This window comes from Hippocampus guttulatus, chromosome 16, assembly GCF_054856545.1.
Source record: "Hippocampus guttulatus isolate MCC_2025c chromosome 16, RoL_Hgut_1.0, whole genome shotgun sequence".
Lineage (NCBI taxonomy): Eukaryota > Metazoa > Chordata > Actinopteri > Syngnathiformes > Syngnathidae > Hippocampus > Hippocampus guttulatus.
In genome coordinates, this window is record NC_141276.1 from 9,403,313 (window position 1) to 9,415,733 (window position 12,421).

General features: G+C 50.8%; 1 protein-coding gene and 1 non-coding gene across 2 annotated transcripts; both read left to right on the top strand.

The window, feature by feature from the left end:
* Positions 1–383: 383 nt before the first annotated feature.
* On the top strand, positions 384–12,307 carry kpnb1 (karyopherin (importin) beta 1). Its single transcript, XM_086134066.1, has 22 exons — positions 384–675; positions 1,317–1,375; positions 2,141–2,323; positions 2,405–2,605; positions 3,412–3,564; positions 3,647–3,706; positions 3,780–3,869; positions 4,759–4,869; positions 5,084–5,185; positions 5,259–5,483; positions 5,558–5,749; positions 5,830–5,960; positions 7,723–7,870; positions 7,985–8,056; positions 8,136–8,280; positions 8,352–8,434; positions 9,625–9,732; positions 9,809–9,952; positions 10,153–10,258; positions 10,705–10,819; positions 10,905–11,066; positions 11,299–12,307. Coding segments are annotated over exons 1-22 (2,631 nt in total). The 5' UTR covers positions 384–635; the 3' UTR covers positions 11,300–12,307.
* LOC147192976 (small nucleolar RNA SNORA79) lies at positions 10,289–10,432 on the top strand. Its single transcript, XR_015103353.1, has one exon. It is a non-coding gene; the product is annotated as a small nucleolar RNA SNORA79 (small nucleolar RNA).
* Positions 12,308–12,421: the final 114 nt, after the last annotated feature.

The window sequence follows — 12,421 nt, forward strand, 5'->3', positions numbered from 1 at the left end:
TTTAAAAACTAACAAAGTCAACGAAAACACTACAGCAATCATCACGTGCATGCGCCTTCGCCTACAACTGGCTCACACACGTGTTCGCTCCGTGGCGTTCAAAGCTCCCACTTCCGCCGGAGTTTTTTTGCCGCTCTAAGCTTGTTTTTGTCGCTGGTACGAACGCCACAAGAATAACAAATTTCTTCCTGAATATCAATGCCGTAGAAAACATATAAACCGTCTTGAATTGAACCAAGCCTGCGGAGTCGCCGAAGAGAAGCGTTTGCTGGGTATTCCGCCCTGCGGCATTAACGAATTCCGACGGTCCCTGAATGCATCGGCCGCGGTGCCATATCCTTCCGCCGGCCGGGAGCGCGCGCGGCCCAGAGGTGCGATATCCTTCCGCCGAACGGGAGTGCGCGGCCTTTCCCTCGCGACGCAACACGAGAGAGCGAGCGATGCGAACGGGCGGCGGCGAGGCGGCTCCAGCTCACCACCACAAGCAGCACCAGCACGACCCTTAAGCGAGCTTTTCTTGAACCATCCACGCCCAAAACCGGGGAACCTCTGCCTCTTCACCAATCGGAAAGAGTCAGTGTACGCCAAACTCGACGGGCGCGCCAGCGGCAGCCGGACGCCGGCGGACGGACGGAATGGAGCTCATCACAATCCTCGAGAAAACCATCTCTCCAGGCGAGTCCCTGTCGGCGTTTACCGGCCTGGCGGGAGGGTGGTGATCTACGCCGCGCCGAGGCCTTTGCTGTTGGCCGGGCGGCTCCGGTCGACCGGTGAAAGTTTGGGGCTGTTGGCAAGCTAGTTAGTTAGCCAATCGGCTAGTTAGCTTTGCGCTAACCGCAATTGACGGCCTCGCGGCGGCTCGCCGTCTGCCGGCCCTTCGTTCACCGCGAGATGGCCCGCTCGGCCTCGGCGAGCACGCATTAAGTGTTTCGTTAGAAGCAGAGTGTGGCTCGGACGCTGACGTGGTGTTTTCTCTGACTTCTTGTCTTCCGCCCCTGCCCATGCTGTTAGCCCCTCGAGTAGCCCCTTAACATGTAGCATTCGGCCGCCAACATTCTTTTGCTAGCTCTTGGGAGACGAGCGGCATGTCAATCAACTTTCTTGTGGTTCAAGCGACATGAGAATGTTTTCGCCGACTTGCATATATATGTATATATTTATTTGCATTTGCTCCGTCTAGTGGGCCGCGAACCGGCTGGTGCAGGGTTAGCGTGCTAACGGAGTAGCGCGCACGTTGGATCCTCGCCGTCTTCGATCTGATTGATTTGCACAGTTTGAGAGGCGTTCTCAAGGGTTTTTTTATTGCTTCTGTGCAGATCGGAATGAGCTGGAGGCGGCGCAGAAGTTTCTGGAGCAGGCGGCCATAGAAAACCTGGTGAGTAGGGCGGGCGCGCGCGTGCGCGGATCCCGCCTGCCCGGCACTAGCCTTAGCATTAGCATTGGGACCTCCCCGCTACACCCTCAACTTGGCGTGGCTTGCTTCAGACAAGTGGTAATACTCAAGCACAGTTAGGAACGTATTCCGATTCAAAAAGCGGGTCGAGCTTTATTTCCGTTGATCATGGAAGTTGACAGACGACTCGTTTAACGCAATGTATTGTGGGTTAATGACATCAATGGTCTAAACATTGTATTTATACCTGGGATTTTCATGTCTCAACCCTAGACAGACGTGGTACCATCCAGTAAGTGCTAACACTTTATTCCTGACTAAAACCACAATATTAGCCGGAGATGAGGTTTTTAAAAATGGGGCACAAATATGATGGGGGTTCTATGAAAAATGAGAGGTGGGTTCTCAAAAAACAAAAACAGATGCACATTGCAACAAACCAGAATTGCACAGACACCAAAGGTAAGATGCTGTGTGTTGTGCTGAATAACAAGGACAACATGAATGAGCTATGTACATGCTGGGCCATACAAATTTTTATTTGTTTTTTTTTTTCTGTGTGTGTGTATAGCTTAGTAAATTGGCATTTAGAAACATAATTTTGTAATTCTTTGGGTAGTCTCTGTGGTATCAAAATTGGTTTGATGAACTGAAACCTTTACATGTGATAAATATGCCACAATGCATTGAATGTTGCCGCTGTTGTCGTTTGACAAGTTGGTAACTGTTGACTTCCCGTCCTGTCAGCCAACCTTCCTGGTGGAGTTATCCAAAGTGTTGGCCAACCCGGGCAACACGCAGGTGGCGCGTGTGGCGGCGGGCCTCCAGGTGAAGAACTCTCTGACCTCCAAAGACCCGGATGTCAAAGCTCAGTACCAGCAACGATGGCTGGCCGTGGACGCAAACGCTCGCTGCCAGATCAAAAACTACGTAAGTTGGGGGAAGAGCGTGTGGGCCCATTGAAGGCCACACACCATAAGAGTCACACAATCCATTCTTGGCTCCTCATAGGTTCTGCAGACATTGGGCACGGAGACGTACCGGCCGAGTTCGGCGTCGCAGTGCGTGGCCGGCATCGCCTGCGCCGAGATACCCATCCACCAGTGGCCCGAGCTCATCCCGCAGCTGGTGACCAACGTGACGGGCCCGACCAGCACCGAGCATATGAAGGAGTCCACCCTCGAGGCCATCGGCTACATCTGCCAGGACATTGTGAGTTGCCGCCGTCAGCAGCCATGTGCAAATACAAACATGTGGGCGGCAAATGCTCATTTTCAAAAGTCACCTCTAAAAATCCAAGTCAAGTCTCAAGTACAGCTTTGTCAAATGTGCTGAATGTGCAACATACAGCACAGATGAAAATTTCTTCCCTCTCACAACATACAAGAGGAGCCGCTGCGGGTGCCCGGGCCGCCATCAAAAGAAAAGTTAACATAAAATGACAAAATAATACAAGACAACAATTGGACACCGACAACCGTGAAATCGTAACTACTTTCCTGCATACACTTTGTTTTCTGAAGCAGTTATTGATGAAAGCGGAGCGAATCAAAGTGTCCTTTTCACCAGAGGCTGCAAAGTAAGCTTGAAAGCAACAAGAAGCTGCAGCATCCATTAACAATAAAGAGATTGGCTCTCTTCTCCTGTCCCATGTAAATCCGCTTCAATTCCAAGCCGCGATTCCCAGTTCCACATAAGCATCGGCTACAAATAAATAGTTGTGTGTGTGTGTGGGGGGGGGTCCTTGCCTTTGAACATCATTTTGTGATTATGCCCTTGTCATATTTATTTGTATACATTTTATAGTTGATACTTTCGTTTTGGTTCTAAATGATGTGAAGTTATCCTCTCTTGACTTGTTTTTATGTAGAGCACTTTGGTTGCAGCTGTGATTGTTCTTAGTCCTATAGAAATCATAAGGGAATAAAATGTTCTCCAAGAAGTAACGGACTTGTCGCGAGTATTTTTACTGGTTCCATTGCGTGACATAGAGGTGTGTTTTTCTTTTTTTTTGGTAGGATCCCGAGCAGCTTCAGGAAAATGCCAACCAGATCCTGACAGCCATCATCCAGGGCATGAGGAAGGAAGAGCCCAGCAACAACGTCAAACTGGCCGCCACCAACGCCCTCCTCAACTCCCTGGAGTTCACCAAAGCCAACTTCGACAAGGAGGTGCGCCGCCACTCCGTGTGACACCGCCGCCGCTCGGTTGCCCGCTTTGGTCGCTCATGTTTGCCGGCTGTCTGTCTCGCAGACAGAGAGGCACGTCATCATGCAGGTGGTGTGCGAGGCCACGCAGTGTCCAGACACCCGAGTGAGTATTCGCCAAGACCTTCTGGAACCTTGCGCCAACCACGTGCAGCTGAGTTTGTCATCCGTGTTTTTAGGTGCGGGTGGCCGCCCTTCAGAACTTGGTCAAGATCATGTCGTTGTACTACCAGTACATGGAGGCCTACATGGGCCCGGCTCTGTTTGCGGTAAGAATGGCTGCCAATCAAGCTACTGCATTTCCACGACCATATGGCGCGCTGTATTAACTCATTCACTCCCAAAGACGTTTTTAAACGTCTTTTCAGACTTGGTCCAGAATTGGCTGGTATTGAATGAGTTAAGAGGCGGAGTGTCAGTTCCGGGTGCTATTTTTGTATATAACACATCCACAAGATGCACTTTATTTTTGGACGCAGGCATGGTAAAATGTACGCTAGATTTACAAATAAGCATGCGCGCTAGCGTACGTTTTTAAAAAGGCAACGGGAGCAAAACTGAGTTTGGTTATTCTTTTGTGAAGTATATCACAACGTACTCATGTTTATTTATTTTTTGACGAATCCTCATCTGCAAAGTCCTCATTCTGTATCCGAAATGAACAGCCGGGCAAGTTTACAATCAAGCGCCCCGAATTCCCTCACACGATTGTCAGTCTGGTTGCCGTGCGGCTGCTCAGAAATGATGCCGACTTTTGCGAAAGCTCAAACAACAGTTTAAGCAGACACGTTAGCCCCCCCCCCCCCTCCCCCCAAAAAAGTCTCCGCTTATCAATGCAGTGGGAGCTGAAGATGGCCAGCTTTTGCTAGTAAACCGCTGGATGTTGCTCCGCGACGATCGCCCTTGCCCGGATGGCAAGATGGCGCCGTTTCATAAAACGAAAGCACCACGTATTAGTTGATCTTCTCTCGCGGCTGCTCGAGTCACACGATCCTCCACGTTTTGTAAGCGTGTTTCTTTGTAGGTGCCATTTTCGGGTGTCCTTAGCCAAAGACTGATGTTGTTTCACACAATGTGTATCCCGCCACCTTTTTTTTTTTTTTTTTTTTAACGCATACCGGGGGCGGTGAGCAAACGGCAATTTGTTGGTGTTCCCAGATCACCATAGAGGCCATGAAGAGCGAGATCGACGAGGTGGCACTGCAGGGCATCGAGTTCTGGTCCAACGTGTGTGACGAGGAGATGGACCTCGCCATTGAGGCGTCTGAGGTTTGTGCGCGGGAACCGAGAATGCGTCACCAACGGATGGCGGCTCCAAAATTGAACGGATCCGATGCTCGTTCACTTGACTGTTTGCTTCACTGGCAAACATTTAGTTGTTTCGGGCCTACGCTCAACTATCCCACACGAAACTCGTTTGTAGTGTGTAGGGAAGAAGTAAAGTGACTGACCGCGGTCCCCTTCTGGTCCTTGTGTTGACCAGGCGTCGGAGCAGGGCCGCCCTCCAGAGCACACCAGTAAGTTTTACGCGAAGGGGGCGCTGCAGTACCTGGTCCCCATCCTGACGCAGACCCTCGTCAAGCAGGTAACGTTGGGCCTTCCTTCCCCTCCTTCCTTTGGGCCGCTGCGCTTTCTTGACGTTTGCGGGCGGCGCGCAGGACGAGAACGACGACGACGACGACTGGAACCCGTGCAAGGCGGCGGGCGTTTGCCTGATACTGCTGTCGACTTGCTGCGAGGACGACGTGGTGCCGCACATCCTGCCCTTCATCAAAGAGCACATCAAACACCCCGACTGGCGCTACCGCGACGCTTCCATCATGGCCTTCGGCTCCATCCTGGAAGGACCCGAGCCCAACCAGCTCAAGCCGCTTGTCATCCAGGTGGGTGGCGGCACTGGGCGCCAGCCAACGAGGACCCGGCACCGCTTGCCTGACTTTGAGTTTGATGGGCGCAGGCGATGCCGACGCTGATCGAGCTAATGAAGGACCCCGGCGTGGTGGTGAGGGACACCACAGCGTGGACGGTGGGCCGCATCTGCGAGCTGCTACCCGAGGCGGTCATCAACGAAGTCTACCTAGCGCCGCTGCTGCAGTGCCTCATCGAGGGCCTGGGCGCCGAGCCGCGGGTGGCCAACAACGTGTGCTGGGTAAGCGGGGGCGGGGGGCGCGTCGCCTCGAGTCGGGTCGCTAAGCTGACGCCTGGCCTGTCGCGCGCCGTTCCCCTCAGGCCTTCACGTCTCTGGCCGAGGCGGCGTACGAGGCCACGGATGCGGCCGAGGACCAGGAGGAGCCCAGCACGTACTGCCTGTCGTCCTCCTTTGAGCTCATCGTCCAGAAGCTGCTGGAGACGACGGACAGGTCAGCCTGGCTTGGGCTCACGCCACTGCTTCTCAGACTCGAGTCGTTAGGACTCAGCCCGTTCCTACATATGTGCACCGCTGCGCAGAGCAAACAAACGAGGGGAAATTCATTTGGATTTAAAACGATGCGAGTGCATCGAATGGTTGGTTCCTTTTTGAAATACGGGGAGGGAAGGCTCTTTGGTGGGAAAGCATCACAAGAAATTTCATTTGTGCTGTAGCACATTTGACAATAAAGTTTATCCAATCCAAGTGAGCTGCACCCAAACCGAATCCAATTGGAAATGCGCTGAATCCAACTGTCATGATATCGCAGCCTATGTATGGAGATTTTTATTGGAGATGTACAGTACAGGACAGGAGGGCCAGTTCTGTCCTGGGCTGCTCCCTCGACACTCTGGAGGAGGTGGGCAACAGGAGGATGCTCGCTAAACTAAAAGTTATGATGGACAGTCCCTCCCACCCCTTCCAGCCCTGCAAATAGATTGCTAATGCTTCATTTTATATTGAACTGCATGGTTCAGTTCTTTTCTGAAACATTTATTTTAAGATAAGATAAGATATCCTTTATTTGTCCCACACTGGGGAAATTTACAGCCTCCAGCAGCAAGAATGTGGGAAGAAAGAAGAAAAAACAAACACCGTTCAATTAAGTGCAATATAAATACAAAATGGATAAATCGCAGTGCTATTTACAGTTGTTTTTCACATCATTTAATTATTATTAATATTATTGTTGCTATTTTTATTCAGCAGCCTGACAGTAGTCGGTAGGTACGAGCGGTGGTATCTCTCCTTGCAGCGCGGGTGTAACAGTCTCTGGCTGAAGGAGCTACCTAGTGCTGTCAGGGCGGGCTGGAGAGGGTGGGAGGCACGGTCCATCATAGCTTTTAGCTTAGTTAGCATCCTTCTGTTGCCCACCTCCTCCAGAGTGTCAAGGGAGCAGCCCAGGACAGAACTGGCCTTCCTGACCAGTCGCTCCAGTCTCTTTCTGTCCCGGGCTGAGATGCGGCCTGACCAGCAGACAATGCCATAATGGATGGCCGAGGCCACCACCGAGTTATAGAAAGTCTTAAGGAGCGACCCCTGAACCCCAAAAGACCTCAGTTTCCTGAGTAGGAAGAGTCGGCTCTGTCCTTTCCTAATCAGGGTGTCCGTGTTTGTAGACCAGTCCAGTTTGTTTTTCAGAAGAACACCTAGGTACTTGTAGGAGGTCACCCTCTTTACCCTATTTTGTGCAATGAAACACTTTACCCCCCCCCCCCTCCCAATTTTGCTGCTGTAGACTGCAAATTTCCCCAGTGTGGGACAAATAAAGGTTATCTTATGCTCCCCCCAAAGTGAAGCATTAACTCCTCCCCTCTTGGCTCTGGGCCAACTCAAATCTCTCATGAATGGGACCTTATGTCAATGTGACATCTTTTCATGTCCGCGGCATTTCTCGTGCTCTCATATTTATTTTCTCGTGTTGAGCGGTCCTGATGAGGCAAAGGTAACTTAAGCAAAATATTTGCCCCTTGGAAGCACCTACCTCAGGTCAAAAAAAATTCAACAAGCAGATAAAGGAAATGGGCGCCATGTCTTGGCTGTCAGCACACTTGTTGCCTTTTTGGAATAAAAAAAATCATTTTACATTGAAAGTCACCACGTGTGTATGAAATGCGGCATATAAAGCTGAAGGTGGAGCCGAAAGTTTGAGGCGGCCTTCTTTGGGAAGTCCCGTGTTGCGTCACGTGGCGTGACTGTCGCTCTCTGCGCAGACCCGACGGCCATCAGAACAACCTGCGCTCGGCCGCCTACGAGGCGCTGATGGAGATCGTCAAGAACAGTGCCAAGGATTGTTACCCCGCTGTGCAGAAGACCACCCTGGTCATCATGGAGAGGCTGCAGCAGGTCTTGCAGATGGAGGTGAGACCCCCCCCCCCCCCCCCCCCCAAGCTTCCACGGTCTTCGGGGACTACGAGACTACGATTCAACTCGGACTGTCCCGCATGATGGTGATGCAATTTCCTGCCTTGGCAGTCGCACATTCAGAGCACTTCGGACAGAATCCAGTTCAACGACCTTCAGTCGCTGCTGTGCGCCACACTTCAGGTGAGCCCCCCGCCCCGTCTGTCTCAGCCGCCCCATCCGTCCCCGTCCGTCTGACGCTTTGGCGTGGCTCCTTTTGCAGAATGTTTTGCGTAAGGTGCAGCATCAGGACGCCCTTCAGATCTCGGACGTGGTGATGGCCTCGCTGCTCCGGATGTTCCAGAGCACGGCCGGTTCCGGAGGCGTCCAGCAGGAGGCGGTCATGGCAGTCTCCACTTTAGTTGAAGGTGAGGCTGAACCAATGCCGACCCGTTTTTTTTGTGACGTGAGGTTTATTGGTGATTTTGGTCTTCCACAGTTTTGGGAGCCGAATTCCAGAAGTACATGGAGGCCTTCAAGCCTTTCCTCACCATCGGTCTCAAGAATTACGCCGAGTATCAGGTAGGATTGCTTTGGTCGATTGAGATCTGATAGAGTGTGGGCGCATATGAAATTGTAAACGCGGTTCAGTCTTGATCTAAAACATCTTGATATTTATTATGTATATACTGCATTGAACTTCAGCCAGAGACTGTTACACCCGCGCTGCAAGAAGGAGAGATACAGACGCTCGTTCCTACCAACTGCTGTCAGGCTGCTGAATAAAAAATAGAAACAATAATATTTAATAATTGAATGATGTGGAAAACAACTGTAAATAGCACTGCGATTTATCCATTTTGTATTTATATTGCACTTAATTGGACAGTGTTTGTTTGTTTTTTCTTCTTTCTGCCTACATTCTTGCTGCTGGAGGCTGTAAATTTCCCCAGTGTGGGACTAATAAAGGATATCTTATCTTATCTTATTTTAATGACGTTGGAAGTCCAAAAATGGCGGCTTAGCACGAATTGATCTTAGCAGCCCAAAACAGGAAGTAATGTCCCCTAGAATCTGGAGAAGCTAATGTTTCAAAGTTGTTCCTCGATATGTGTTGGTCAACCGGCAATGAATGAATAGTTGCAATTTTTTTGGCTGTGGTTGGAACGAAAGGAGTTCCATGCGAATTTGCGACAATCGCCTTCAAAGGCTTTAACTTACCTGCTTGGAAACCGGTAAATGACCCAAGCAAGGACCTGTACGCGATGATACTCATAGAGACAACAAGTGCGAGAACAAACTTGGTGCGCAAACAAGCCAACTGGAGAGACAAACACAAAATCCAGAGAGATGCGGAGCGCGTTTGCGGCAGCGCTGCTCAGCGGGGCTAAAAGGGAACGACTACTGGAATGTATGATGTGGTGCACACTCCAAAATATGAACGTATCCACGCAATGTGGCATTTTGACAGCGATGCACATTTGTAAGAGTTTGTGTCTACAAATGTTTAAAAGTTGAAGACAAGCTGCCCAGAAAAAAAATGTTTGGGAATATGGTCAGGGTGGAAACACCAGTTTGCAGCCAAGCTTTTTATGGCAAAATGTTGAACTTGGGCCTGACAAAATGTGCAACGATGCCAAAGTGGCTTCAAGTGCGACGGGCTCGATTGTGCTCCAAATGGCGCTGATTGAACACTTTATTAGTAGACACTCTTTTGGGGATTGAGAAATGGTTATTTTATGTATATACAATATCTATTTCTTTATTTTTAGGTGTGCCTGGCCACGGTGGGTTTGGTGAGCGACCTGTGCCGAGCGCTGTCGTCCAACATCCTGATCTACTGCGATGAGATCATGCAGCTCCTCCTGGAGAACCTCGGGGTGAGTCGCCTAACCCCGACCCCCCCCCCCCCCCCCCCCCCTCCCTCTGATGTGCTTGTATTGTGCACGCCCGCAGAACGAGAACGTCCATCGATCAGTCAAGCCACAGATTCTGTCTGTGTTTGGCGATATTGCCATGGCCATTGGAGGAGAGTTCAAGAAGTACCTGGAGATCGTGTTGGACACACTGCAGCAGGCCTCACAGGCCCAAGTGGACAAGGTGGGCCGCCGCGTCGCGTTGACCGTTGTTGTCCCGCCGCCGCCTTCCGAGCGAACAGGCGGCTAGCTAGCTTCCTCTTCAACAGGCTAAGCCCCACGCATGAATTGCTTGGCACATTTATAGCAGCCCATTTTCGTTCTTTGGAAACAATCATCGGAATGGTTATTTTTATTTATTTTTTGTGTGGGGCGGGGGGGCAGACGGATTACGACATGGTGGACTACCTGAACGGTCTGCGCGAGGGCTGCCTGGAGGCGTACGCGGGCATCATTCAGGGTCTGAAGGGTGACCAGGAGAACGTCCACCGTAAGCGGCCGCCCATCACACGTGTCACGATGATGTCAGTTCCTTTTCCTGTCTGAAGCCCCAACGGGAAGCTTTGATGACATCACAGAGAACCTCTGGGTCTTTTTCACCCAGAAAGCTGCCGGCTTGGCGCCGAATCATTCAGCTTTGCTGGTTTTGCGGGACCCGACAACATTTCTCACTTGCTTGACAAGGATGTTTTGATTCAGATTTTTGGGACGCTGTCGAGATCCGTCCAAGCTTACACGCCTGCATTGTGATTCGGGCAGTCGGGAACTAACAATCATTCCAAATGCATTTCTTGCCTTTATCATCATTGACTGATTCCTAAGGGGATTGTCAGTGGCCATTTTGGGAGCTAGCACTATTCACGCGATTATGTAGCGGTGAGTGTGTGATTGCCACCTCATCCAACCAATGAGCCACTTGCATTGTTGTGATGCCAGCGGATGTGATGCTGGTGCAGCCTCGGGTGGAGTTCATCCTGTCCTTCATCCATCACATCGCAGAGGACGACGACCACTCTGACGTGGTCGTCGCCAACGCTGCCGGGCTCATCGGGTAAGGCGCGTTCCTCAACTCCCCCCGGCTTGCCACCCGGAACAATTGCAGCCATGCGCAAATTTACCCTGTGCCTGTGTGTCAGCGACCTGTGCGCGGCGTTCGGCAAAGACGTGATGAAGCTGGTGGAAGCTCGCCCGCTCATCAACGACCTGCTCACGGAAGGACGGCGCTCCAAAACCAGCCGGACCAAAACGTTGGCCACTTGGGCCACCAAGGAGTTGCGCAAGCTCAAGAGCCAAGCCTGGTCAGTAACAAGCACTTGAACTTGACATTGTCCAAATCCAGTTTCAGCCTCCTGACCAAATATTCTCCCATTTCTCCAGTCCTCCATAAAGGCAAACATTACCGTTGTGCTTTTCAAAAATCAAACATTGGAAAACATGTTTGACAATTTTGTGATCGATACACATTTGAATAATTGTTGGTTGTTGCCGCGGTACTTGCCCACGTAAAAAGTTTGTTTGTTTTTGTGTCAGATACGTTTGGCGTGACAGATTAGCGGCGTGTGTGCATTGGACGTCTGGGCGGACGTTGAGGACAAAACGGACGTCGTCGTCTGCCTGGCGACACCTCAACTTGATTCACGTGAGATGATGACGACGACGATAACGACGACGATGATGACGATGACGAGTGGCTGCGTATGAGAGACGATGACATCACCACTTTGCGGTCTGCCAGGTCCCTCCTTTCTCTCTCTTTCCCCAACCCCTCCTGGACAGCCTGTGGACAACTCTTGCCTCCCTTCAATAAAAGCCCCGCCCACCTCTCACCTCCCAGTTGCATTGCCGTGGCGACCCTGCCGGCGGGGCAGGGGCTAAAATCAGACATTTTTTTGTTGCTTTGCTGGTTGTGCACCGGAACGCCACGGACGGACAACAGCGCCCACCCACCCCGTCTGTCGACCCATAACTGGCTCGGCACTAAGTATTTTCACAATAAGAGCACTTGAAGAGCAAGTGCCAAAGGAAGCAGCCGCACTTGGTTTGGCTTTTGGGTCACAACGTTTTTGATTGAGAATTGAAGACGTTTGTTAAAGCTTCTATTTTTCCATTCTAAAAACAAAAAACAAACCAAAAAAAAAAGAACCCAAAACCAATAAAATCATCTGAAACATTCCCCAGCACGTACTGTCTCACTTTTGCTTTCAACACTCTGGACTCACTTTGGACTTTGAACTTTGACCCATGTCATGCTGTTTTTGGGCAGATTTTTTTTTTTTTTTACATGGCGAAGAACATTGACATTTCCGGGGGGGGGGGGGCTGCTGCTCGCCAATTGGAAGTTGTGTTGGTGCTTGTTTGGACCCGCCTAATTCCGGTCCAGACACCCGGTTGAGCTAACTGCTTCCATCTGTGGCTTTTATTTTGGTGAGCCGTGGCAGCTGTTGGGAGAACAACTTCCTGTGTTGACGTGTTCAACATGAGTTGTCATTGACTTTCATTTCTTATTGAGTGAACTAATAAAAGTCTATATTGTACCAAAGCTTGGGCACCTCCTTCACACACATAGACAGTGACCGGTCAGCTCAAATCTTATACACACACAAATGTATGGGCACACAAGGCCATGGCCAACCCTCTAGGCCACTGGCCACAC

Bases quoted from the DNA above. Each gene is read 5' to 3' on its own strand.
- kpnb1 (XM_086134066.1), top strand. From the start codon at position 636: ATGGAGCTCATCACAATCCTCGAGAAAACCATCTCTCCAG. The intron at 2,324-2,404 runs GTAAGTTGGGGG...GGCTCCTCATAG, and splicing joins GCTGCCAGATCAAAAACTAC to GTTCTGCAGACATTGGGCAC. The intron at 7,871-7,984 runs GTGAGACCCCCC...CTGCCTTGGCAG, and splicing joins AGCAGGTCTTGCAGATGGAG to TCGCACATTCAGAGCACTTC.